Source organism: Podarcis vaucheri (assembly GCF_965113315.1).
Source record: "Podarcis vaucheri genome assembly, chromosome: 10".
Lineage (NCBI taxonomy): Eukaryota > Metazoa > Chordata > Lepidosauria > Squamata > Lacertidae > Podarcis > Podarcis vaucheri.
In genome coordinates this window covers 17,710,929-17,738,812 of record NC_138748.1, presented here as the reverse complement: position 1 = coordinate 17,738,812, position 27,884 = coordinate 17,710,929, and the positions used below count along the sequence as shown (strand labels likewise).

The 27,884-nt window shown below is 39.9% G+C and overlaps 1 protein-coding gene across 6 annotated transcripts in view; it reads left to right on the top strand.

The window, feature by feature from the left end:
* The window catches only part of PTPRZ1 (protein tyrosine phosphatase receptor type Z1), a 114,332-nt gene that overhangs the window by 65,125 nt on the left and 21,323 nt on the right, over positions 1-27,884 (top strand). For 2 of the 6 annotated variants that reach the window (XM_082239390.1, XM_082239389.1), the window contains exons 10-17: positions 483-609; positions 6,623-6,663; positions 8,349-11,880; positions 15,888-16,017; positions 21,962-22,053; positions 26,055-26,140; positions 27,535-27,555; positions 27,690-27,786. In XM_082239390.1, coding sequence (XP_082095516.1) covers positions 483-609; positions 6,623-6,663; positions 8,349-11,880; positions 15,888-16,017; positions 21,962-22,053; positions 26,055-26,140; positions 27,535-27,555; positions 27,690-27,786 — 4,126 coding nt within the window. The remainder of the gene's footprint in view (positions 1-482; positions 610-6,622; positions 6,664-8,348; positions 11,881-15,887; positions 16,018-21,961; positions 22,054-26,054; positions 26,141-27,534; positions 27,556-27,689; positions 27,787-27,884) is intronic. The other 4 variants (XM_082239392.1, XM_082239391.1, XM_082239393.1 and 1 more) reach the window with 3 other exon arrangements.

Sequence of the window (27,884 nt, the reverse complement as noted above, 5' to 3'; positions counted from 1 at the left end):
TCAGAATGGAGAGGTTTGATCTTCTTGCAGTCCATGGGACTCTCAAGAGTCTCCTCCAGCACCATAATTCAAAAGCATCCATTCTTTGGCGATCAGCCTTCTTTATGGTCCAGCTCTCACTTCCATACCCCTTCATGGATCACTGCCTTGCCGTGGCAAAGGGGCTTGAATAACTCAGAGAAGCTATGAACTCTGCCGAGTAGGGCACCCAAGATTTTGAGGCTAAGCTCTGTGAATTTGTTTTATTCTATGTAACTTTGGGCAACAGCTTTGCCCATTGTCAGTTTTATCAGATGGATATCAGTTCTGACCATAACATGCATGTGTATTACTTGAAAGAGAATGCTGCACCTGAAGAGTATTCCTTATTATAGGGGTTATTAAGAGTTGGGAATGTAGTTAACATGCAGAAGCCTGGGGCAAGAAAAGAAGCAGGTGTGTTGAATGTGCATAATGCAGTTAATTGGCTTCTTTCCTTCCAGGGGGCCATTCTGAATAATCTGCAGCCTAATACAAGTTATGTTCTTCAAATAGTTGCCATTTGTGCTAATGGTCTCTATGGAAAACACAGTGATCAAGTGATTGTTGACATGCCTTTGGATGATCCAGGTAAGTGCACTTTTTCTCTCTCTATGAAAACCCACAAGAGTCTTATTTGCAAACCAGCTGAAAATGCAGTGCTATGGAATTTCAGTATCAATGGTTTTCATTTGACATTTCTGAGCTTCTCTGTTTCCTGACATTTCCTTAAGTGTAAACACTGGGTGTTCTGTTATTTCAGATTATGAACCATAATAATGGCAATGTTCCACAGCCACTTTGATTATGGTTTCTGCCTGCTGCTGCCTAAGTTATTTCAATGTAGTTTTATAAAACCTAGGTTCAAATGCCTACTTAACCATGACATAGCTGGACCATCTATTTCACATGGTCAAATAAACTGTCAGTTGCTAAATTGCTTGTATATTAAATAATAGCCCATGTACTAGTAAAAAGGAATTGCTGAATGTGATTTCCATTGATTTTGAAATCTTATTGCATGTTGCTGCTTTAAAATTCTACTTCAGTGCAAATGTGGTGATGGAATTCCCTTGCTTCTTAATGTTGGACAGCAAAATTCAAAAGAACTAACTATTACATTTTGTTTACTTCAAATCTCAATTTTCACTCCTTTATGTGGAATACACTATATTAGTGGTTTGGTTTATTTCTTTTGAACTACTCATCCTAACTTTATCCTCTGAATTCAGAATAGTTGAATAGTTACCGCAGCTTAAGAAAATTGCATTTTAAAATTATATAAATATATAAATTTTCACCCTCATCCTTACATGAATTGTGCAAATTGAACAGTACATGATAATAATTTTTCATAGTCTAAGGCAACCTACCCAGAATGGCACAGTCAGTTATCAGGAGGTGTATAAGCTAATTCCTGAACCATCTTCTACAAGAGTCTCTGGACCAAAGGATACATGCACATCCTACCATTTCTCATGAGTCTGATATCTTGGGTTGTTTGAGGATGCTTGTACAGGCTTTAATTTTCCATATGATTTTTGCTCTCCTAGGATACTTCTCAGCAGTTTCAAAGCATCAAATGGCATAAGTGAATTTAAATTCTGTGTTTGATCTGAGGTGGAAAGCAAGTCTTTCCCAGTAATTTGCCTTTCTTTTATCACCATTTAGCAGCCCAAGTGTTTTATTGGCCTAGGTAGAGTTGTTATGACAAAGTGTGAGAACTTGTGGAATATACTATTAAATCCTGGACATTTCTGCTCAGAATGTAAATCTCATTAAGAGTATTAGGTGCTTACTCCCAGTTATGTGGGTATAGCAGGAGTGGGGAACCTTTGGCCTTCCAGATGGTTCTGAACTGCAACTCAGATCAGCCCTACCAAGCATGACCGATGGCCAGGGATGATGGGAGTTGTAGTTCACCAACATCTAAAAGGCCGAAGGTGTCCCACACCAAGGGTATAGGATTACAGTTTTGTTTATCTTGGGAGTACAATACAAACAATACGTATGAAGAAAATGGAGAAAGACAACTTAATCAAACTTTCACAGAAGAGCAGTCTTCATTTGGTCCTCAAAAATAGCTCCATTTGTATTCTTACATCATTGAGGATTCCCTTCAATGATTCCTCTGTGAAATCAAGAACTGTTGAGCACGCACACATTTCCAGATTACAGACTGGAAGTTAATGACTAAGGGCTCATCCTCACTTTCACTTAAACCCTATTTTTATCATATTGTGTACCAATTAGTTTCCCCAAGTGCAATATCTTTTCTTACTGGTCTGCCGCCACACCTTGCAAAACCCTGATCTTACCCACTGAATTGGATCTTATCAGATGCCTGGAGAATCCATAGGGAGATCTTGTTGTTGGCCACCAACAAAGAAGACTAGGCAAATTCATGGAGCTTAAGGCTATATGTAGCAAAGATCCATGATGTCTATGCGCTGTCTCCACAGCCTGAGGGAGAAATGCTTCTGAATACCAGTTCCTGAAAGCCCCAGGACAGCTCTTGTGCTCAGGTCCTGCTTACCAGTTTCTCACAGGCATCTTGTTGGCCACTGTGAGAACCGGTTGCTGATCTAGATGGTCAAGCGGCCTGATCTAGCAGACTCTTCTTTTGTTCTTAAGGTTATATTTCTCCCCTTGTAGAAAGGCATAAGAAGGCTCTGTTTCTCATGCACACACATGTTTTCTTTATCTACCGAACATGATTATGGAAAGTCAGGAAAAGGCCTTTGGTCTTCTGTTTCCCACCAACTTGTTAGAATACCATTTTATAGCACGATCACAACTTGCAGATGTTTTCTTGGAATATGTTCAGATGATTGAAATTGCTCCAGGTTTTGATCTAATCCAAAAAAGAGAGTTGGATTATTTGTTAAATTAGCTGTCTCCTCTTGATTACTCCCATTCTTAATTCCCTGCATGATTTCATTTGTTGTCTCCAGTTCCTCCTTTTCTACATGCCATGTTGAATATTCCAAAAATAGATTCATGGGCGTTTCTCTCTGGAATTGGCAGCCGATCACACCCTCAAGACAGTGCAAGTCTCTTTTTGAACCCTGGGCAGACAGTGAAGCAGATGGTTCCTTTCCTTCTCAACCGCTCATGCTGAATTGTCCCTATTCATCTCCCCAAATCTTCAGAACATGCAAGACACAAATCCACATAGCAACACTGTGCTGGACTTCTGTCTCCAGACTGATTTTTCTCTGATTGCAGTGGAAAATTTATGACTTCTTGAGTTCTTCAGTTGCATAGCGCAGGCATGTCCAACTCCAAAGAGACCGAGATCTACTCCATTGCACTGACCAAAGCTGTTGACCTTTTTGGGGGGAGCCTTCATCATAGTTGTTGAGCTTTATGGGGGAAGGAAGACCTAAAGTTGCTGAGCTTTTTTTTTTTTTTTTTTTTTGCAGAGGAAGAACCTAAGTAGTTGAGCTTTATTTTATTTTTATTTTTTTATTAATAATAATAATATTTTGTGCAATCAACCAGGCTTGACTAGGGATGCCCTGTGATCAATCAGTTGATCGCGATCAACCGCTTGAACATGCCTGGTATAGAGGATGGCATGGTAGGGCTGTGCTGCTAACTTGGTCCCTCTCCAACCAAGTTGCTATTGAATACAATAACAGAGAGGTTGAGGTTGTGGCAAGGTCAGCACAGTGCAAATGCACCAGCAGAAGCCTCAGACGAATCAGTGGTCTTACTTCTTTCTGTACTCTTGCTTGTTGCTTCACACATTTGTTTTTAGGTGTAATCCCGGCTGCTTTGATCAACCTGGAGAGGAACTCTATTTTTGTATAGCTTCCGGAATCTATCAAAACACAATAAAATAATTGGGGAAAGGGTGCTAAAAGGATGTTGACTCAAAAGAACTTTTCTACATAAGAAGTAGAGTCATGATTCCCAGCTTGGGGTACAGAGGGCTAGGAATATCAGTGGCTTCTAAGAATTGATGGTTGTGGCGCCAGGTTGTTCACAGGAGGTTCTGGAGATGATGCAGCACAAAGAGATTAGGAAGCTCCCTTTTTGGTTCAGGGGATGAAACAGATGGAGAAAAGGAGATTCCATTGGTGCTGATTTGATAGACACTTTAAAAGCTACAGAAAGCTGCATGCTGCTTAGTTACTGTGCTTGCTGTAGAGTAGCAATACATGCCATTTTTCCTGAAGTGAACACATTGTCACAGTCCGGTTTACGGGTGATCAAAGTCCCGGCTGAGGATGTCGGGACCGGGGCAAAATGGTGGAGTGGGAGCAGGAACAAGAGTCCAGAAACCAGGGGTCTGAGGGTCGAAAAGCAAGGAGTCACGAAGCTGAGGTCCAAGGATCAGGAAGCAAGAAGCCAAACGCAGCAAGGCAGGAAACGTGTTGCTGTGGCAAGGAGCCGAAGGGAAATGCTGACCTTATATACCTTCCTGGCTCTTGCCACCAGGTGCAGTGAGTTACCAAAACACCCCACTGTGTAGCCGCACCTTGCCTCTCCAGAACAAACTTAGGAAGGCCCTAGACCTGAGAAGCCCTACCGGTCACAGGGCCTGGCTCCTGCACACACTCCTGACACACATTTTGTTGAAATCTGCCTCTAAAATGTAAACTGAAGTTTTGTTGATTTGTTATTGTTGTCCTAGGATTTCATTTACCAGTATGGTTTTTAATCATCCATTCATACAGTTAAAACTCCCTGAAGTATAAGACATAAGTTCAAGCACTACACAAAAAGGGAAAAAAGAATTGGAAATTGAAATGGGGGAAGGTGGAAATCCAAGCCCAAATTCACTTTAACTGTTATAACAATTGTGCTTTTCTGCAATGGAAATGAACATTGTTCAAAAGGTATACTGAAATGCTGTATAATATATTTTGGACCGGCAGTATAAAATATTCTAAATGGATATCCCAAAAAAAATTCATTACAAACAATTGAGAAGCCAGGGAATGTCATCATTATTTTATCCCTAGCCTCCTAATCTCCAGAAAGCTAACAGGTAAGACCATTTTTAAATATTTGATGAGTCTCAATCTATAGCTGCTTCTGCTTCTATGTTACTTCTTTACATGTCAATCATTTGGGTCAATTTTGATTAGGGCCGTGGTAGTGATAAAGTGTGGGTTGGGCTGCAACATTTTCTCCATCATCACCATCATTTGTTGTTAACTGTTTATTAATAAAAAAAAACCACCTTTCCATTTCCCCCTCCACCAATATTCTTTTTAATTGTTGTTCATTTAAATACAAGAACAGCATATAACTACAGTAACTTGTCCAGTGGTACATTCTTATTAAATTTCATAGGCCGCTTAAGTAGTACACAAGCAATATGCTTGTTTATGTATTATCAATTCAAGTAGCCTCTCTGCAGAGATTCTTGTGTTGAGGGTGGAATAAAAGTATCTTCTGTCTTGTTTTTGCTTTGTTTTTTTAATAAGCTGGCAATCATCTTTAAATAAAATATGGAAAGCAACAAATAAAGAATGAAAGAAATTTAGAGACCAGAGCAGCAAAGATTTTTTTAGTAAAAGAACTTAAAAATTCACTATGGATAAAAATAAGCTGAATTTGGCAGGTGGGTTGCCTGCCATAAAATGTATTTGTAATATGATGAAGGACACCAGAGGTGCAAAGCATGTCCATTTCCTAGGTTTAAGAGATGCATGCACACACAGAGATCTGCAATTAACCACAAGGGATGGAGGTTTCCATATTGTAGCTGTCTCCCCCCTCCCCACCTTCCATGGCTGGAAGTGGCAGGAGATTTAATCAAGGAAGCAACATGGGAAATATGATTCAACCCACCTTCTGTTAGTGCTGTAGCCATGCACACACAGCTAATAAAACACACACACTCACGTAGCTGCTTTTAAACAAAGAAAAACAGCATCCAACATTATCTAATATGACTCTTATAGTGTAGTAGCATAGACAACTGAAAAATTTACAGTATTTGTGCTCCAACATTGAACCACAAATTGTTTTTTGTTTTTTAGAAGGGACGTGGGTGGCGCTGTGGTCTAAACCACTGAGCCTCTTGGGCTTGCAGATCAGAAGGTGGGCAGTTCGAATCCTTGCGACAGGGTGAGCTCCTATTGCTCTGTCCCAGCTCCTGCCAACCTAGCAGTTTGAAAGCACGTCAGCGCAAGTAGATAAATAGGTACTGCTGAGGCAGGAAGGTCAACGGAGTTTCTGTGCACTCTGGTTTCCGTCACGGTGTTCCATTGTGCCAGAAGTAGTTTAGTCATGCTGGCCACATGACCCAGAAAGCTGTCTGTGGACAAACGTTGGCTCCCTCGGCCTGAAAGCGAGATAAGCTCCGCAACCCCATAGTCACCTTTGACTGGACTTAACCATCCAGGGGTCCTTTACCTTTTTTACCTTACACATTGTTGTTATATCTGCTCCCTACACCCATCCCCTGTCACAACAAGGTTTGCAGAAGTTGGGGGAGGGGTTTGAGAATGCTGATCATAGAGATTTCTTGTAAAGAAAATGTCTATTTCCGGTCCATCAGTTGTTATTTCACCCTTGAATATATGAGTGATGTTTGTTTGAGGCTCAAATGTTAGGTTATATAGTGCATATTTTTGTTTTATAGAAATTGAATTTCCCGAATTGACTGAAACTGAAGATTATGAGGTATTGTATTGTCACGTACTTCACTTGCCCATTTACTGCCATACTTACACTCCTAGAGTTTAGCGGAATAGCCATTGTGGTCTAGGGTGGCCAGATTCAAAAGAGGACAGGACACTAGCTAGAGGAGAAATTTTCAGCAGGTGTTTTGTGTAACCTTCACCTTCTGAAAGCCCTCTTCTACCTATTGAAAGGTGTGAGAGACCTGTCCTATTTTGAATCTGCCCACCCTAATTTTAAAAGTTTGAACCTTGGATTGAAATGTGAAATTAACTTTTGCGTTTACAGGTCCAAGTTGACAAGGCCACCTTTGCGTAGTTTTTGGTTTTTTAAAAATCAAATTAATAAAAAAGGTTGTGGGGTTTTTTGGGTTTTTTTAAAAAGACTCTTAAGGAGATATAGCATCCTTCCTACCACAGAGGATGGTCAAATGGGCATGCTGAGTTGAGCAGCAATCATCACAGCTACTGCCTGTGCACACGACTGAGTGTTAGTATAGCCCTTGAGAAACTAGGAACAAATTTACTGAGTTTGGGTATTGGGTATGTTGTGTGTTGATTCACCTACATCTAGGCCAAATCTGTATAAACATTTTCACGGTTGGCTGTATGGTTCTTCCTGAAAAACCATGTGTCACGAGTGCTTTTTGCTAGACTAGGGAAAGTATGGCTCAGGAGAATGCTTTACCTCTTTTAATCTAGCCCTTCTAAGCAACTCCAGCCATGAACAAATGCTGTGTTGCTTGACTATGCATTCAACGAGGATATTTTGTGCCCGAAACAATTGCTGTTGCGAAAATTAAGTCATAATTTACCGTATTTTTCACCCTAAAGGACTCACTTTTCCCCCTCCAAAAATGAAGGGGAAATGTGTGTGCGTCCTATGGGGCGAATGCAGGCTTTCACTGAAGCCTGGAGAGCGAGAGGGGTCGGTGCGCCTTTCCCGCTGTCCCCCGACTTGGTTGGAAGGCTGGCGGGGGGGGGGGAGAAGCCTGCTCCTCCCCGTCGCCAGCCCCGCAAACTCGGGAGACAGCGGGAGGTGCAGCGCGCCTTTCCTGCTGTCCCCCGACTTGGTTAGAAGGCTGGTGGAGGGCTTCCCCCTCCTCCAGCCCCGCAAGCTCCCAGAGCCATGCCAAAGCTACACGCAGCTTCGGCATCGCTCTGGGTCCTGTTCTGGGGGCCCCGCGCCTGGGGGAGGGGGAAATAATTTTTTTCCCCTTTATTCCCCCCCCCCCAAAAAAATCTAGGTGCGTCCTATGGGCCTGTGCGTCCTATAGGGTGAAAAATACAGTACTTATTCTGAACTTGTTAAGTATAGTTTGAGATGACTATCTTCATTTTAAATAATGCCAAATGCCTAAACTGGAAGTTACTTCACCATTTTTAAAATAAAATATATATATGATGGTTGTTCTCTACCCTTCAGTTGAGTTAGATTCTATGCATGATATTTAAGCAAACAAGCCTGTTCTCCGTTTCTGGGGGGGCAAAAATCAAATGGATTATAATTTTGAAGTAGCAGCTAATTTTTAAATATTTTAAATTATAATTGCCATTTTTCTTCCGTAATGTATGGAAATGCAAACACAAAGACTTGAGATTTCATTGTAACATATCTCCCTCTATTTGCATATCTTCTGATAAGACATTGACTTGTGTTTTGTATGTGTCTCTGTGTTGTTTCTGAAGGAGGAGGAGGAAGATGAAATCGAAGAGGCGAGGGCAGGGGTGGGTGAAGAAGCTGCCGTGATTGCTGGCACAGATAGTGTGGCAAACCAGATAAGGAAAAAAGAGTTCCAGTTTACGACGCCTAGCTACAGTCAGGAGAGAATGGGGACAAAATTCAATGAAGCGGGAACAAACAGATACTTGGAAAGAGAGGAAGACCCGTATGAGGGAAACGACCATTCCAAATCCATTTTTGATACAACTTCTCAATCTGCCACTGAAGTACCAAAGGAAGAAGAGGATGATTTCATGGAATCTCAGTCAGCTACTGCAGTTGTCCCTCCAGCAGACAGCTCCACCAAAGGTAATGGGGAAGAATATGAGCATGATTTTTCTGACCATGAGACAACAAGAGCATCTGCTTCTGATAGTAATGAAGATGATATAGAGGTGTCTGCTTTTAAACCTGACCTAGACACTGAGGACTCTTGGGTTTCTGTTCCCACCACTTCTGCTACATGGTTAGTCACTGTGGAGACCTCTCAGGAAAACATCTTTAGTTCAGGAAGCCCAGAAGTAAGCATGCACGATGATCTCTCTCAAGACTATATTAAAATCCCGTCAGAAGATATAGTGCCTCCAAGAGCTGAAGACTCTGCAGAGAAAATGCCTGCAGTCGATGGGAATTTGTGGTATCATAATGGTACAGATATTACTGCTCTTCCATTGGATAGGAAGCAGCTCTTTCACATTAGTTCCCCAAATCCTACAACGGCACCTCATCCCAGTGGTCCATTGGTGTCACAAGATGCTTCAGTTGCGGATGTAGAATTGCCACATCCTTCCACTTTTGCTCTCTTCCCAACTGAGTTGTCCTCTTACTCTGTCTCTTCAAATTCTGAAGAACATGGCTCAGCTTCTGCTGCCAGTGAGGTACTCTCTCAGACAACTCAACCAGTGTATAATGGTGAGATACCACTTCAGCCTTCCTACAGTAGTGAAGTGTTTTCTCTAGTAACCCCTTTGTTGTCTGGCACTCAGATGCTCAACACTTTCCCCACCGCATCAAGTAGTGATGTGACCTTGCATGCCACACCCATATTTCCCAGTGTTGATGTGTCATTTGACTCCACCCTGTCTTCCTATGATGATGTACCTTTGCTTCCATTTTCCTCTGCTTCCTCCAGTAGTAAATTGTTTCACCATCTGTATATGGTTTCTCAAACATTTCCGCAAACTACTCCAGTTGTTGAGAGTGGTAAGGTGCCCCTGCATGCTTCTTTGACATTGGCGGATGGTGGCGAATTAATACAGTCAAGCCTCGCTCAATTGTCTGATGTGGTATCGCATCAGATGGCCCATGCTGCTTCAGAGACATTGATATTTGGTCATGATAGAACTCGCTTGTTGTCTCAAGTTGAACCATCCAGCAGTGATTTAAATATGCATGCCCTGTCTACAATGTCTGAACTTACCTATGCTTTATCTAGTAATGTGGGCACTCTCCAAAATGTTGCTGCTTATACGTCAGAATTTGTGCATGAGTCTGCTGACGCATTTCATCAGGGTCCGTTATTTAGCAGCTATAGCAGTGTGCTGGTGCATAAGACTTCTGCAATCTCGCAAGCTGATACTTTGCTGCAGCCTACATGTTCTCTTGCTAGTGAAATGGATTGGTCTGAAGCAAATTCTGGTAGTGAGTCCCTTTTGCCTGACACAGATATTTTGTCTATGCGTAAAGCTTCTTCACCCGAATTGATATGCGGCACACCTGGGTTTAATGGTGATGTTGACATGCCTCACAAAAGTGGTGCAATAAATGAAAATGACAGAGAACTGCAAATTTCTTCTTTCAGTGAAATGGCTTCTACTGAAAGTGCAAAGACTGAACTTCCACCAGCAGTTTCTAATGATGAGATTACTAAGCAGGATACAACCTTAGAAGAAAAAATCATTGCTGTTTCTAGTGCAAAGGGAATCCTTCCAGTATCTTTTGCTTTTCCTGTTACTAAGGTGTTTGATTATGATGTTAGTAAACTCTCAGAAACTCATGTTCCTATTCAGCCTTTGCATGTTACAGCTCTAGCCTTTGACGATACTTTGCTTAAGCCTGTGCTTAGTGCATTCTCACCGCAAGCTTTCTCTACCCCTGCTTCTAGTGAAATATTGTCTCCTTCTACCCAGCAGTATTTTTATGAGGCTTCAGCTGCACTAAATAATAATGCATTGCTGCAAACTTCCTTTCAGTCTTCTGATGGTGATATACTGCATAGCACATCTGTAACTGTGCCTAGTGATCCAGTACTGACTGAAAAAATAGCATGGGCTGATAATGGTAGTTCTATATTTGACCAAATATTGCACAAAATGGCACTAGATTCTGCTGTGAATAAAACAGTGTTGCGTTACCCTTCAGCATCATCTGCTGCAAACACATCACATACCAGCAACCACCCCACAGATTCACCAGAAGATTTAACTGTTGCCCATATAGGCAGTGAATACATTTCACCCAGGTTGCTTAGCGATGAAGACATACACCAGGTTGCTCCTTCCTTGTACAATAATGGCATGTCATATCAGTCAACCAGTTTTGAAAATACAAGTGCCTTTCCCCTCAAAACAGTGAACACAGTGAATATCCCTGTTTTGCCAGCTGATATTTTACCAAAGACAGATACATCGGCTAACAGCCATAGCTTTTCAAGTGCTTCCGAAAAGGATGAGTTTCTCACTCCTCCCTCAACTACCAATATTATTGATATTGCCGTTCCTGTGCTTGAAATAATTTCCGATTCTGTTCAGCATACTTTTAAAGATATACTGGATATGTATATTTCTGTTACACCTGGTTCTCCCAGCGCTGAAGTTGGTAAAACTTTAAACACTTTATTAGTTCCCAGTAAAGTAACCAGTGAGTTATCTACCACGGCCAGTTCTGGTACAGATTTGTGGTCTTCTGTTGTTGATGATGATTATGAATACGATAGTGGCCTGCCTGTAAACAGTTGTCACACATGCATTTCCCCTAGAGACACTCAGGAGGAGGTAGATGAGCCAGATACACAGGTAAACAGTGTGAATGAGAAACATAATTTAATTATAAATCCAGATGTTGAAGCGGCTGAAGAGGAAGAAGAAAAAACCACGATTGCTCTCTCAGACCATGTGATAACCGATGAGGTGAACCAGCTGAAATACACACCAGCACCAGCTCTGGCTTGGAAGACAAAAACTAAGAAACACAGTGATCCAGCTGTATTGGATAATTACATTCAGACTGTTAGCAATCCCTTACAAAAGGCACCAGAACCTAAATCATGGACGGTTTTTGCAAATGATGAAGAGAGTGGTTCTGGCCAAGGTCTTTCAGATAGCTCTAACGATAATGAGACTTCCGCAGATTTCAGTTTTTCTGATGTTAATGACCATGACCCTGAAAGGGTAGTTGGAGCAGGTAACTCAGAAACAGAATTAACTTCTGGATCGCAGCAATCACCAGTAGCATCCATACCTAGTGGTCACTCATCAGTATTCAACGTTTCTGAGGCAGGTTAGTTATGGCCATCAATTGTGTAACTTGCAGATCTGTAGCGTTCTTCTTCTACTTGGGTATAAAGGAAACCACATGGTAAAACACAAATACGTGACCAGTAGGAATTAGTATGACTATTTCAATTACAGGCATGGTGCAATAGTAAGATTGGGGGAAACTGAAGTAGGTCTCTTGCATATGCATTATCATATTCAAATCTGCAAGCCAGTTTTTTAATTTTAAAAAAGTCCCAAGTTGTTTTCAGTTAAGAGATGGCTAAGGGATATGTCTGTACTGTGAATTAGACATATTTAACTCTCATAATCTTTGCAACTCTTCTCTTCTAAAGGTACTAACCAGTCTTAGATGTTCCTATCCTAGCCCTCTTAATTGCAGTTACATGCTCTGTGGCTTGACCAGTAGCATAGATATGCACTAAACAATAGTTCTCTAGCCTAAGACCTAAGGATGTTTCCACTTACTGAAAGACTGAGAAGTTCTATGTGGTCTGAAGGCATGATTTAATTATGTCTTATTGTGATTTTTAATTACATTTGTTTTTATATTCTTCCATGTTGGGTGGTGTGAAAGGTAGCTGGCTACATAAATATTCATTTTAATTTTAATATGCTTAATAAATCTGCCCTAATTATTAGTAATACATTTCCTTCTGTAGTTGCACAAAACTTGCGAAACATCACAAATTTGACAACTTCCACCAGGAACACCCATCCTAACTTTCTGATCTTTCCTGGCCAAATCAAGTTTTGTTTGTGCTGTCAGGTACTAAGAGTGAAAAAGCAATTAAAACTGAGCCTTATTGAAATACATTCTATACTGGATTGCAACTATCAGTTGTATATCAATTTAACTTCCAAGGCATCCTCAGAAGACTCTTTCACAGTTACAGTTCCCAGGGTTCTCTGGGCAAAGAGGATGGTAATGATTATGATATGATTATTGTCCCAGCAGTCCTGATGGAGAAGCCTTTGATATTCACACCTGCCCCCCGATTAGCCAGGTGAGCATGGCTGCTGATGGTCTGTGGCACAGATATGCTCTAATTAAAAGTAGATGTGAGCTGATCAAACTGCAAATTAAATTGACAACTGCCACTTAAGTCAGCAATCTAAAGACACTGAGGGTTTTTTTAATTTGTTTGTTTGTTTGTTTCGTTTACACATATCCATTGTCTGTAGAGGGCAGTGTTACCCAACTAAACAAATATTTCAAATTCAGGAACTAACAGGTGCCTGGGAAGTATGCCTTCTCCAGGGGCCTTAATTAGATGCATTTCAGGAATCTTAGTCATAGATATAGAACCAGAAGATTTAAGGAATATCCTGTAGCTATGCCTAATCGTTTGCTTAACTGAAGTATCGGGAATGGGTAAATCTGTTAATTTCAGTTGATCTCAGTTTATCATTTTTCTAATCTTAAATTCAGTTTGCTCCTTTTTTTAATCAGCTGTTACCTTTTTTTAAAAAAAGTATGTGACAATTCATATGCATTTTTGTCCTCATTTCTCCTAATAAATGCTTTTTATTAGGCCATTTCCCCTGCCATGCATTTTTGTACATTGTTTTCACTATGTAGTCATATTTTTTTTTGTACGCAAGGACTATGGTGTTTTTCAGTTTGTATATTAGTTTGGGGTGTGCAAATTTGGTAGTTTCCTATCAAAATGTGAACTAAACCATTTTCTCTCCCTCCCCATGTGCTACACAGCTTGAAAGATAATCAAATTAAAAATTTGATATATGAACAAACTAAGGAAAGCCATATAGGTGTGTCATGCAGAACTGCTTCAACATAAAATCATTCATCATTTTAAATGATGTGCTTTGTGTCCTGATTGTAGATACAGGAAAATAAGGAACCATGTTTTGAAAGAAAATGTTAAACTAGCTAATTATATAAATGATAGATGTTCTAATTTGCTGTAATTAAAGGTAAAATGCTTCATTTGCAATTAACACTAAAGGTCTCTAAAATGATACTTCAAAAGCATTGTATATCATATTGCTTGGACAACATCACTTGTTAACGACTGAGCCTCCCATTCTCATTAGAGCACTTTCATGAGAACTATTTCCCTTCCGACATGTGCCTTATTTTGCTTTTATCATAACAGCAATTAAACACAGGTGCTTTCTATCAGGAGGTCTTTCGCTAATCAAGCAGAGCTGCCTATTAAATCTATTTTTAAAATGACAGCAATGACAGCGGAACGCTGATCTATAAAATTAGAAACCCTTCCTTGCTAAGGGTAGAAAATAAATATTTTGTTGTGTTGGTATTGTGTGATTTTCATACTCACTATTATTTTTCTTGTCATTCACTGATCATATGTAATAAGAATTATAATTGTTGTTATTTTATTTTATGTACTGCTTTACAGGCCAGAATTGCTTCCTAGAGTGCAATACCAACCCCCTGAGCAACACTGCTAGAGGGGAATTAGGATGTTTTGTAGGTTTCACTCTACCATTTGAGGGGTATCTGCCAATACAGAGGCCCTCACCTCACTCACCAAAAGCATGGGTAGTAGCAAGACCTCACCAGCCACAGCAAGCAGAAGGCCCCCAAACTGGGAATTATGGGGTGGGGGCAGAACTGGGCCAACCATGGTTCCACTCAGGACTTTTTTCAGCAGGAACTCACCAGAACTCAGTTCTAGTACCTCTCAGGTGGGTGCCATTGCCACTATAAGAGAAGGTGGTGAAGATTTTTCTGTAGTTTCTCTCAACGTCAGAACAAGCTTCTTCTGCTTAATTTCCGTGTGTGAGAATAGTGGTACTCTTAAACCAAGTTGGGAGCCCCACTTCTCAGTCACCGCTTAAAGACTGAAATGTTTTATACATGTCTTTGACATCTATCCAGTATAAAACCACAGTATTCAATTGAAATTGTGTGTATGCATGCAAGCACGCACACACACATCTCACTGAAATGACCAGAAATCCTTCCATGGTGCCTGTTGTCTACTCAATATGCAATACTCCTTATGCACCCTGCCAACTAGAAATGCTAGCAACAAACAGGCATAGAGCAACTCTGAGGAGGATTTATCTAGCAATACACTAAGGCTTACATGTATTGTAAGGCAATACAGGACCAGGATAAAGTGTGGGAATCTTTGCTGGCCCCAGGCACCCCATTCTCCCCGTCTGGATTTGGCCTGAAAGACCAAGAAAAATAAGGGTGCTTAGAGGGTAAGTTGTCAATTTGTGACACTACACAACATGGTTACTGATCATGGGACATGTCTGTTAAGGCCTCAGGCTTCACTTCCTAAAAATTTATTCCAAATAGATTAATGAAGAAAAGCAGATGTTTTGGTACAGAAGATTCTGCAATTTCCACCAAGTACTACTGATTACAGTTTAATCTCTGATCTTCATAAAATACTCCAAATCCCTCCCTCTTATTAGAGCAACATTATAATACATGTGTTTATCATCAATGAAGAGCATGCTCAAGACATTCAATAATAATAAAATCTTTCTTGTATAGATCAGCTTTCTTATAAAAATGAGACAGATAGGCAACCAAGTTTTCACATCTTACGAAAGGAACTATCAGCAACAAATATGTACTCATAATAATTCCTTTCCATTTTTAGCTAATAACAGAATGTCTAAGCAAACTATTATTTTAGGTCAATCTTTACATAATTCAGTATATCTGGTTTCAGCATCCTGGAGCTTTCTATTATTTCCTAATATATGAGTCGAACTTCTTCATTTTTATTCTCTTTTCTCAAAAATACTATTTTGCAGTAGCTGCAAAATGAAATTCTGCTGTGCTAAGGTCTTCAGTTGCCTCCGCTGTGGTGGTCTGCTTTGCCATCTACCTGCTTACTTTCCCCTAAACTGGTTTGCAAATGTATTTGTTCTCTGCAGTGTGTGCTAAAATTTTAGAATGGTAAGTGACAGTACCTGGGTCTCTGAAATCGTGGCCAATTATGCTGTGCCTTTTGCCAAAGTTTAAATATAGGTTGTTTCAATTTTCTCTGACTGCAGAGGCAAGTAATAGTAGCCTTCAGTCGCGTATTGGTCTCCCAGAACAGAAGACAGTCATACCTCTTGTGGTCGTATCAGCCCTGACTTTCATCTGTCTGGTGATTCTTGTTGGTATTCTCATATATTGGAGGTAAGATTATAAATGCATTTATATTGCCATTTGTGTTCATAACCTGTTGCGTTTTACACTTTAACTGTGCTGTCCTGGATGATGATTCCGTGATACAATTCATTTTCGTGTACATGCACGCTTTCGCATCATAGGTTAATAGCCTAAAAAACTAGATGGTGCTGTCAGAGAAGCTGCTTCAAACAAAGAATAATATAAAACATTGCTGAATATTAAAATGCCACAATCTCCAGGGAGGTGCATGTTGGCTAGCACTCTCATGGCTAAGCAGCAGGTTGTATAAGATAAGTGGGCAAGTGCCTGACACTTTCCTGTGCATGCCTCCATCTCTTTGCACCATGCTTCAAGAGTGTTTATGTTGACACAAGCATAGATAACACAACAGCAGCAAATAAATCCCTTTAGGAGGTAAGTCATTCCCAGTACTGTCTCTCCCCACCATATCCCATTGATTACCTTCAGAGCCCAATGTGTGCACAGAGAATATGAATAGGACCTATGGCCACAAGAACTTCCTGGAGCAGGATACATTTGCACAGTAACATAAAGCCATTTGTAGCTATGGTAATTACTACCAGTAGAGAAGTCCATTAGGACTAATGCACTCTTTTAATATTGGGGCAAAGTCTTTTGTTGGCATCAAAACCTGGCACCCTGGGCAGATGCCTAGGGCCCAACACCCATTGGTGCTAACTCCAGTTTATCCATCCTTTCCTCCAGTTGCAGGCTTACCTGGTGGCTGCTTCTGACTCTAGAAGCTGAGCATCATATTATATTTCCTATACAGTGGTACCTCAGGTTAAGTACTTAATTTGTTCTGGAGGTCATTCCTAATCTGAAACTGTTCTTGACCTGAAGCACCACTTTAGCTAATGGGGCCTACTGCTGCCGCCGTGCGATTTCTGTTCTCATCCTGAGGTAAAGTTCTTAACCTAAGGTATTATTTCTGGGTTAGCGGAGTCTGTAACCTGAAGCGTATGTAACCTGAAGCGTATGAAACCCGAGGTACCACTGTAATATTCGAGAGCACCCAAAGTTGCTATGTTATGTTGGAAATTTAACATAGTGGTTGGCTTCTCAGAACATATTTCTGCTATCAGGTAAGACTATGGCTACAGGGGGCACTCACAAGCTGTCCATGGTTGGTATGCAGAACCAAAGGAAATAATGTTTTGCCCTACAGTCCCTGAACTGTCCCCCTTAATCTATAGGATTATGCTTTATGAAATAGTTTTCAGCCTTGGAATCAAGCAGAGTTGTGCCATACAAGAGAAGTATGTTAGAGCTATATCTCCTCTTCCCCCCCCCCCCTTTGCAGTTTTATTTTAAAAATAACATCTTTTACCTCTGAATAATGGGGTAGCAGTTCGAAAGCACGTCAAGGTGCAAGTAGATAAATAGGTACCGCTCCGGTGGGAAGGTAAACGGCGTTTCCGTGTGCTGCTCTGGTTTCGCCAAAAGCGGCTTAGTAATTCTGGCCACATGACCCAGAAGCTGTACGCTGGCTCCCTCAGCCAGGAAAGTGAGATGAGCGCTGCAACCCCAGAGTCGGTCATGACTGGACCTAATGGTCAGGGGTCCCTTTACCTTTACCTAATGGGGTGAGTACTAGTTTATGCATAAAGCTTCATCTCTTTATTGTTGAAACATCAAGTAATAACTTGCAGGCGTGAAAGAGCTGTCACAGATTTAACACCACAGGTTGAGCTTACATATAACCTAATAGCACGGTCTCCCCCTGGAAGTTGTGGTCTCTCCTTCCTCGGAGGTTTTTAAGCAGAGGTTGGATGGCCATCGGTCATTGCAGGTGGTTGGACTAGATGAGCCTTGTGGTCCCTTCCAACTCTGCAATTCTATGATATTAATATATAGTCATTTAACAATTAATAAATTAATAATAGAGTCGGTTCACACATTCAGCTGTTGATTGTGTACATACATGCGCAAACCAGCCAACTGAAGAGAAATATCCAAATAGCTGAGCATTTTCAATAAGTGTCCAACCAAGTCAGGCACAGAGTGCACTTAAGGTAGTCATTTCCATTTATTTAAACGGGTCTACAATGCAGCCCCCCCCCGTCTTTTTTTTTAGTTTACATTTCCTGTACATTTGTTCTGGGTTTTAAATGGAGATTTATAGCTAACCGTCTTCATTTTGTTGACAAGCTTCTCTGAAGCTTTGTGGCATTTTACATGACTGTTCATATTCATCTTCCAAGAGGTTTTATCTTTTGGGGCTAAATGGTATTTGAAATCTTTCCTGTTTAAGAAGAAAATACTGCCATACACTTTAAAGCCAGGATTGCATGCTGTAGTTTCAGTAATCCTACATGTGTTCTGATCCTTGTTCTTTTCAGATGACATTGTGTTCATTTTGTTCTGTTTCCCCCAAAAGATATACTGTTTTGCAACCTTCATGTTTCAAAATAAAACAGATATCCCATTAAGGGTAATATCTCTTAGATGTTAAATTTAATCCCTCATGTCTTTTCAGTGTACTACAAAATAGAATTTGTAGCTCTCTCTTTTTTGTTAATCTGAAAGAGGAATTGCATTGGCCACAAGAGGTCACTAACATTTTTTTTTGCAATTTCTGTGATATAACAACTAAATATAATTTAAGGAGATTATTCACTCTTACCACAGTTTCAAAGTTTGGGAGATGCAATATTTCTTTTTGAATTATTGGTCATGAATCTGTAAGAATGTAAAATGCAATACATTGAACCATATTGTAAATTATTTTCTTTTTTGGCAGTTTACATTTGTATTTGTATAAGTTTATTTCTGCCTTCCTCTGAGCTGGTTCATACATTACATGCCTTCCACAGTATCACAAGAATGCATACTACAGGTTTCATATACAATAACATTTACAGAATAAGTGCTGGATTCTCCCTCATCTCCCCAACAACAGTAATATGTTTTGCTACCTGTCTCTCGCAGTTGCTCCATGCACTAATTATAAGTGATGGATGACACTGCAAAGGCTCAGTGTACAGAATATTGCAGCCTTACTTGAGAGTAAGTTCCATTGAAATCAGTGGGACTAATTTATAGGTAAAAAATTGTCAGGTTTCAAGAATACTACATAGAACACGAAGGAGCCTGTTGACCTAACCTTGGCACACGTCATGTGTGAAAATGAAATTTGTATTAACACGTAGATCCATGCAAAACACACATGTGTGCTGTAACAATAAACCTGGTTTTAAAAATACATTTTGCAAACTTTCAGCAACATAAAATTAGCTTTATAAGAAAATGTTTTGCACTTTGTTTTTATTCTTTGCTGCCTTAATACAAAGTCAGGATTGAAATGATGCCCCCATTTTTTCAGTTTAAAAACGTCATGGGCTTAAACATTCATATAGTCTTGCTTGGTGGTGTGACCTTTTTTTAATGGGCTCTCTTATGGTAAGTTGACTGTTTATCATATCCTGATGTAATAATACTGAATATGTGTAGATCAATATCAGTTGGTTAAAGCACTTCATGCGTATTATCAAATTTTAACCCTTACAGTAATACTGTAATGTAATTCAATATCTTATTGATGGCAGCCAAGAAACTATATGGCCCACATTTCAGGGGGAATACTGAAATCAAGGGGTAGTAAACCATGACCCAAATTTGGCCAAGCACAGGTCCCATGCCATGCCCACCTGCCCCACAGGTGACATTAGATGATGTGGTGCAGTTAGAGTTGAAGATAGATTGGCTACACAGCTGAGTTCCATACAGGGAACTCAATCACAAAGCTGAAGTCAGGCTTGTATTGCCCAACAGCTGATAAATGATAACATTAAGCCTGCTGATTAGCAGCACTTCAAAAGCAGTGTGCAGAGCTCTCTGCAAGCCTTGTGTGGTGCTTTAATGATCATCTGACATCACTGACATCAGGTGATTGATAGGTGAGCATCCCCACCCACCATTCAGACTTGGGACTTCAGCAGGTAGGGAAGGTTAGGACAGGCTTCCTCAACCTCAGCCCTCCAGATGTTTTGAGACTACAATTCCTATCATCCCTGGCCACTGGTCCTGCTAACCAAGGATCATGGGAGTTGTAAGCCAAAAACAACTGGAGGGCCAAGTTTGAAGAAGCCTGGGTTAGGCTATAGTCCACTTGCCAAATCAGATTCCCCATTTCTGCTCAGATCCTGTTGAGAGATTCATTCCAAATGCGTTAAGTATGTGGCTTTCTAGTGAACAGAATTTGTAAATTTGGTTTGAAGAAAACATTCTGAAAAGTCCTCTCAACCTTGACAAGTACCATAACAATTACCATGTCTGCTAAAAAGGTTTAACGTGGCAAAAACATTTACAGCCAGGTGCAGAGATTGGATTGAGAAACTTGCAGTTGTGTACATCTGTTTGAGCTGATTACAGCAAAAGAAAAATTTTGGACTTCTGAAACCACCTCCTTGATCATTTAAATAATATTTGCAATGCACTTAAGCTGCTATATGTGTACTTTTATTACTTTCTTTTTTATTAGCATAGCAGGGTAGTAATTTATCAGGTTATTTTCTTTATGCCATGGCATGAAGACTGTTGAAGCAAAGCCAAAGGAACAATGCCTTTCAGTCTAATCTAAGTTGTTAAAGTAAGCAAGAGTCATTTATTCAAATCAAACTACAGCAGCTTATAAAGCTAAGTGTTTCATTTAATTGATTTGTGGGTCAGCCTAAAAGTTCCACAAAATGGTGAAGAAAGCAAAAAAGGAAATTTAGGTGCAGTTGGCATAAAGTGGAAAGTGATAAATGTAACATTATACTTCTGTCCCCCGCCCCTCACGCAGCTATCTCATTTTAAAGTTAATCAGTTGTGAATAATACTTCAAATAAAGCAAATGACCCATATAAAGTGTTATTAGCAAGCTTAATTATCTGAAAATAGTTTTTTTTTAATTAAGAAAATGCTGCATTGTGTAAAGCTGAAGATGATTATTACAGTCTTTTGAATTGCTTATAGCAGTCTCTTACCAGATGTCGTTCCTATTATCTTCACATCTGGAGAATGAAAGAGGATTCAACTAATATTGTGATGCTCAGTAAATATTTTGATTCCAAAACCTCATTCCCTTCATTGGTTAACATTTACATACTACACACTCTGCAATGTAGCAACTTATGTGGATGAGATATATCACAGTAGAGTGGACTGGGACTTAATTATCCTTTCCCAATACAAGCTTCTATATTTTCCTCTTCATAACTTTATGCTTTTTCATTCAAATTTGTTGTCTCTGGGGAAGCTGGTTTCTCACAGTGGTATAAAAAGGTGTATGCTAGCAGCTACAATATTAAAGAGAGCAATTGCCTAGCACTTGAATCGACACCACTGAAACCTGGTATGACATAAACAGTTATACCTGCTTCAGATTTGCACCTTTGAATACTTCACTATGACAGATGCCTGCTATATCTTCTGCATCTTCTTCAGGTAAAAACCATTCCAATTAGGAATGACTGTACCATCTATTCATATAATGAACTGAAGGGCATGATCCAGCCAAGGCTGCATACTTTGGGGGCTCATCATTTTCTATGTCTAGTTAATTGGTTAATTTCAGAACTGTTTTATCTGCTTTTACTTGTATTTTTATTCTTATATATACACCATATACCACTTTGGTAATTTGTAATGAGTGGAGGTTTATAAATACAATATTCCAAAGAAATAAAAATAACCTCTCAATAAAATCAAGGAAATCTACATATGCTTGCCTTGGTTGCAACTTTCCCCAAGTACTATTACCATGAGATGCAAGAAAGTCCACAATGATTATTTAGCTATTAGTAGATGTAAGCAGGTAATACTTTTCAAGTGTTTCTGTAACATTAAAAAAAATAGAGCTTTGGAAACAGTTCTAAGAAGGTGTCTCAGAATGCTTTAGGTAGCTAATATGTATCCATTTGAAATGTTTCTTTCTTTCTTTTAGGAAATGTTTCCAAACAGCACACTTTTATTTAGAAGATAACACATCCCCTCGTGTGATATCTACTCCTCCGGCACCAGTCTTCCCTGTGTCAGGTAATATGGTTAAGTGTGTAGTTAATTCCCCCCACCCAATGAGTTTATTGTGTATGAATCTTTTAGTAATGGTAAATTAATGATTGTTTTTCTTACCAGAAGGAGGATATGTCAGAAGCTATGGTCCATGTAGCTGGGCAACCAGTGCTCTGAGATATTGGCATCGGTCTTTGGTTGTGTTCTATGTTTGGGGGTGGGGGAGTCAACCCCCGATCCCCAGCTTTCTTTTCTTTTCTTTTCTTTTTTTTTTGAAAAGTATAAACTTCTGGCATTTGTGGAGCCTAAGATGTGTACAGTTACTGTTCTTTTTATGAGACATCTAAAGAAGTCATAGGGACGCAGGTGGCACTGTGGTCTAAACCACTAAGCCTAGGGCTTCCCGATCAGAAGGTCGGCGGTTCGAATCCCCGCGATGGGTTGAGCTCCCGTTGCTCGGTCCCTGCTCCTGCCAACCTAGCAGTTCAAAAGCACGTCAAAGTACAAGTAGATAAATAGGTACTGCTCTGGTAGGAACGTGAAGGGCAATTCCATGCACTGCTCTGGTTCTCCAGAAGTGGCTTAGTCATGCTGGCCACATGACCCGGAAGCTGTCTGCGGACAAACACCGGCTCCCTCGGTCAGTAAAGCTAGATGAGCGCCACAACCCCAGAGTCGTCCACGACTGGACTTATGGTCAGGAGTCCCTTTACCTTTAAAGAAGCCATAATGACTTCATGGGCAGTTATCTGATGGGCCGAGACTTTTAAATGACCAGTACAGAAGATGAAATGAGAGACTTTTAACCAGTAAGGAGTACCATGCCGTGTGTGTGTGTGTGTGTGTGTGTGTGTGGACACGTGTGTGTGTACTGGCATCTATGGCACTTTTATCAAGGTACATCACAAGGGTCAAAAACCAAGGTAAAGAGGCATACCTTCAGCATTGCCGAAAGCTGTATAATGAAGGTGCCAGCTGCATTGGATATGGCAAATATTTCAGAGACTAGTTAAAATGGTGGTGGTGATGGTATATTCAACACTGAGCTCTTTGGATATAAATGCAGCAGATACAGAAGTAAATAAATAGGCTTTCACCTATTGTGTTGTCCATTATGGCTATTCACTCATGCTGTGTCTGCACTATAAATTTAAAGCACTATAGGTTTACTGGAATCCCCCAAATAACCATGAGAACCATAGTTAGGGATGCTGACCTCACAGCATTCTTAACAAGCTGCTACTCCCAGGTTTCTCTATGGTATAAAAATGCTTTAAGTGCACAGTGTGGATATGACCTCTATGAGATGTGATTCATCTTAAACCAATGCTTCTGTCCTCATTATTTTGCAATGGCAAAATAACAAAGCTAGAATAAATACATAGTTCTGAGTCAATCAACGCATAGTTCTGAGTCATGTGCAGAGTTCCAGATGAACCAAGCTTCTCTGTAACAACATGCATAGGATTTCAGCCTAATTTGATTTGAAAGCACATTTGTAACAACCGTGTCCTTCTCCAAAGTTTGAAGTTAGTGTTGCCCATTTGCACAATTTTATGTAAGCTTGAATAGCTAATTCAATTTGTGCATTCTGAGCCATTCAAGTAAAAAGAACAGATGGATCCCAATACAAATTAACGAATTATTGGTAACTGAAGCCTAAGAAATAATAGGTGTTGTAGATGATTAAACACCTGCTGATGGAAGCTTATTCAGCTTGCATGACATTTCCTCATCACATGAAGCACTTTGGAAATTTCATAGTGTGAAATAATAAGATACCTGTTGGATGATATTGAAGCTTCATCTTGCTCATGTGTGCCTAACCATGGCCCTTCAGGAGCCCCCAGAGAGCCCAATTCTGCATGAGTAATCAGTAGAATTCTTTTGAAAATACTTTTGAGGAAATGTATTGTGTTCCAGAGGCAAAGGTGATTGATACAGTGTGACCTTCACCAGTTTATCAATGCATATGTTTACTACTTTAACCTGTTTTGAGTAGAACATTTTCAGATTCTGTACGAAGCTGTGTCTATTTGAGATTATGCTTAATGCATGTTTTCTGTACCTAAAACGAATTGTGTTCTAAAATACAAAATGATGTCCTGAAAGCTCTGGCTGCAGTGTGTGAAAATATGACTGCAGTGAGGTTGCCAAGTAAACATGCTACAATCAGGCTGCAAGTTCAATTACAGCCAGGGGAACTTCAGTGCACAGTTAAGAGCCCTGAAGTCCCCATTGATTTCAATGGTATTTATGAATGCCTGGCTTTCTATTGATTGGACCAGTAAGTGATCATTATCTCTGGAACAAGGCCTTGATTAAGAATTATATGATTTACTTCTGAAAATCTGCTGATACTTTACAATGCTCAGGATCAATCACATGCTGTTCATTTCCAACCCTACCATTAGGCAGAGTGAGGTGGCTGCCTTAAGCAGCTGGTTACAGGTGTCGTGAAAGGAAAGGAAATTGTTAGTTATTTTAAATTGGTGTTATTGTACTTTTGGTGCCAGGGAGAGAGGGGTGCTTGTGGGATTTTATGTCTCAGGTGCCAAACCAACTGCCCCTCCTTGGGTATTATGCATGCTGACTTGTGGGGAAGAGAACACTGTTCATTACAGTAAAATATGCATATGTACATACATGCTTACAATGAAAAATAATTTGAATGTGTGATCTTCTCATGGCACTGGGTGGAGTTTTCATCAGAAAACCAGCCTGCAAGTGAAGCCAATATAACCATGGGGCACCACCTTAAGGTCCATAAATAGTAACCCCCTAGAGGTCCTGGGCCCTAAGGAAGTTAGATTAGCCTCAACCAGAGCCAGGGCCTTTTCAACTCTGGCTCCGGCCTGGTGGAACGCTCTGTCTCATGAGACCAGGGCCCTGCAGGATCTGATCTCTTTCCGCAGGGCCTGTAAGAGTTGTTCCGCCTGGCCTTTGGCTTGGAGTCAATTTGATTCCCTCCCCCTCTTTCTTTTTTCCTCTCTCCTCCCATGATGAGGTTGCGTTTTGATGTTTTAATGTTGTATTTTAATCTTATTTTTAAGTTGTATTTAAATCAATATGTTTTTATTATTGGTTGTTAGCCGTCCTGAGCCCAGCCTTGGCTGGGGAGGGTGGGATAGAAATAAAATTTATTATTGTTGTTATTATTGTTGTTGTTATTCTTAAGTTCAATTCAATCCATTGGTATTCCTAGAAATTCTCTTTCGGTATCAGTTGTTATGGAGCATCCTGTGATGGACATTTTGAATTTTCCTCAATGTCCTGTCAGTTCTCCAATAGTTGAATAGACAAAATGAAATGGAACTTTGCAAAGCCAATGTGAGACTGTGGGATAACTTGAGAACAATCAGGATTTATCCCCACACTGTAGTGCATATAAAGGCATGGTTATTGTCGTTTTTGTTTGGGGGTTGATGACCTCCTTATCTTTTTGCACCTTTTAAGGGAGGCATCTTGGCTATGCATATATGTGAAGGGGGAAGAAACTTAACACAGCTGGAAGGGGGAGATGAAGGGCACCCAGGAGCCCTCATTCATAACAAGGTTTTCTCCTAATATAAGCAATCCTTCTTAAGAGCGCTTCCAGATGGAGGATTCTTTGAGTATTTGACCTGCTGCATCATCTCAGCCAATACCTTCACCCTCCGCAATGACTGTATGGCTCCAAATGAAAAATGAAAAATGAAAAATGATACATCACTGAGCCAAGAGGGGTAGCAATCCAAAAACAGAATAGCAATTCACAGCAGCGTTGTGAGTAGACCAAAGTACAACATTCCACCCACAACTATATCTCTATTTCTGGTATCTCACACTTACAGCTCCATTCTTAGTTGTGTGAAGCAGGACTGTGGGACACTACCGTGTGCTGAATTAATAAGAATACTTGAATATTTTGCATGTTTTACTCTGCCATAATACAGTTGGGAGAAATGCAGAAACGTTGTCTACTGCATGGTTTTGAATTATATTTCTCTCTCCCCCCCTCTGCTCTCTCAAAATTCATCTTTAAGATGATGTTGGAGCAATCCCAACAAAGCAGTTTCCAAAACACGTTGCAGACTTGCATACCAGTAATGGGTTTGCTGAAGAATTTGAGGTATGAAATATTTTCCTATTAAAATGAGAATCTGGTACATGTTTTGAACGTTCTGTTATAATTACAGGTGTTCATGTGACTATGATAGAAGATGTTCCATGTGATTTGTAGAGGAAATACGCACTAATATTTTTGGAAGATACTTCTTTCACCCCTGTCAGATTTTATGCATGACCACATAGTGTATCATGTGCACAGATAGGATTGTTGAGTATATGTTCTTCAGAACATGGCTTTCTCATGTGTGGCTATGAAAAGGGGAGTCACAAACTTTCAATGTACATGAGCACCATTTGTGTAGCTGACTGTGGGGAACCCCTACACCTTGAGAGCTTCAGAAGTACAGTAACTCAGGGACATATATCAAGCAATAAACAGAAGAACTAGCCAAAGAAGTGCAAGAAATTATGTGTGACTTACATTTTCTGTTCGGTGTGTGAACTCCTAAAGCTCTCTTCTGGCAAATTCTAAGGCTCTATAATCTGCAACTCAACATATGAATCTCACGTCAGGAGATACTGAGCTCCCACTTCACACATTATACAATAATTACAAAAGCAGAAAATGCAAGCCATTTTCTTTTTACACTTGTGTATAAAATTTGAACGTGTTCTAAATATAGATGGAATGCACCTTCTGAACAGGCCCTTGATCAAAATGGAATGTTTAAGTTTTTCACTAATTTGACAAATTCAGAAAGATATCGGGGAAACTGTTCAACGCTGATTGCGGGACTTTAATCATGTTTTCAGTTTGTTTGTTTGTTTGTTTGACAGTGCCATTGGCCCAAAGATAATTGAATGTGATAACTCTGTGATTAATACATGATGGATATAGTGCTATAAGAAAGTGTTAAAAGTAATTTCATTTAACACCTAATTTCTGTGCCTTGCATCACTAAAACCGAACTTAACTTCATTTGCAATTCATATATTTTAGCTCTTTTGTGCATGAGTGAATATTTGCATGTTTCTAATGGGGGAAGTTATCATTATTAATAGTTTTATTTGTAAAACAAATAAGTTGGTTGTGTCCACAAACCACTTTTTGTGGATTATAATACTACGACGATCTATGGTTAATTATTGGTGGCCTGTGTATTGAATCAGCCATTCTGATTCATTACAATCAGTGGGTGGCTTGCTATTTACCTCAGTGGCAGGTAAACTATCTCTCTAGTCACTGAAATTATATTTCTATTTTAATTTCTTTTACTTGCATGCTGTAAATTAGATCTACTCAGCTGTGTCCTATTATGAATGTGTATATATGTGTATATTTATCTCATAGCCATGATTGCTTTCCATTGTATTTGTACTATATAAACATTTACTCATTTGTTGTGTGCTGTGGAATTTATTTTTACCTTTTTTTTGCATTCATTTCTTCATTAGACACTGAAAGAGTTTTACCAGGTAAGGAATTCTTTCAACATATCTTCTTTTAGAAAAGACATAGTTGCAACATGCATTGTATATTTTGTGGGGTGGGGGCATGCACGCAAATAGATTTGTGTGTTCAACAGAATGTTCTCACTTTCTATTTTCAGGAAATCCAGAGCTGCACAGTTGATCTGGGCATCACTTCAGACAGCTCTAATCATCCGGACAACAAGAATAAGAATAGATACATAAATATTGTTGCCTGTAAGTAACTGCATACATCTGGGGCAACCCAGTCAGGTGTGTGGGGTATAAATACTCCTCCTCCTCCGTTTGCACATATATGTCAAGAGCTTAAATAT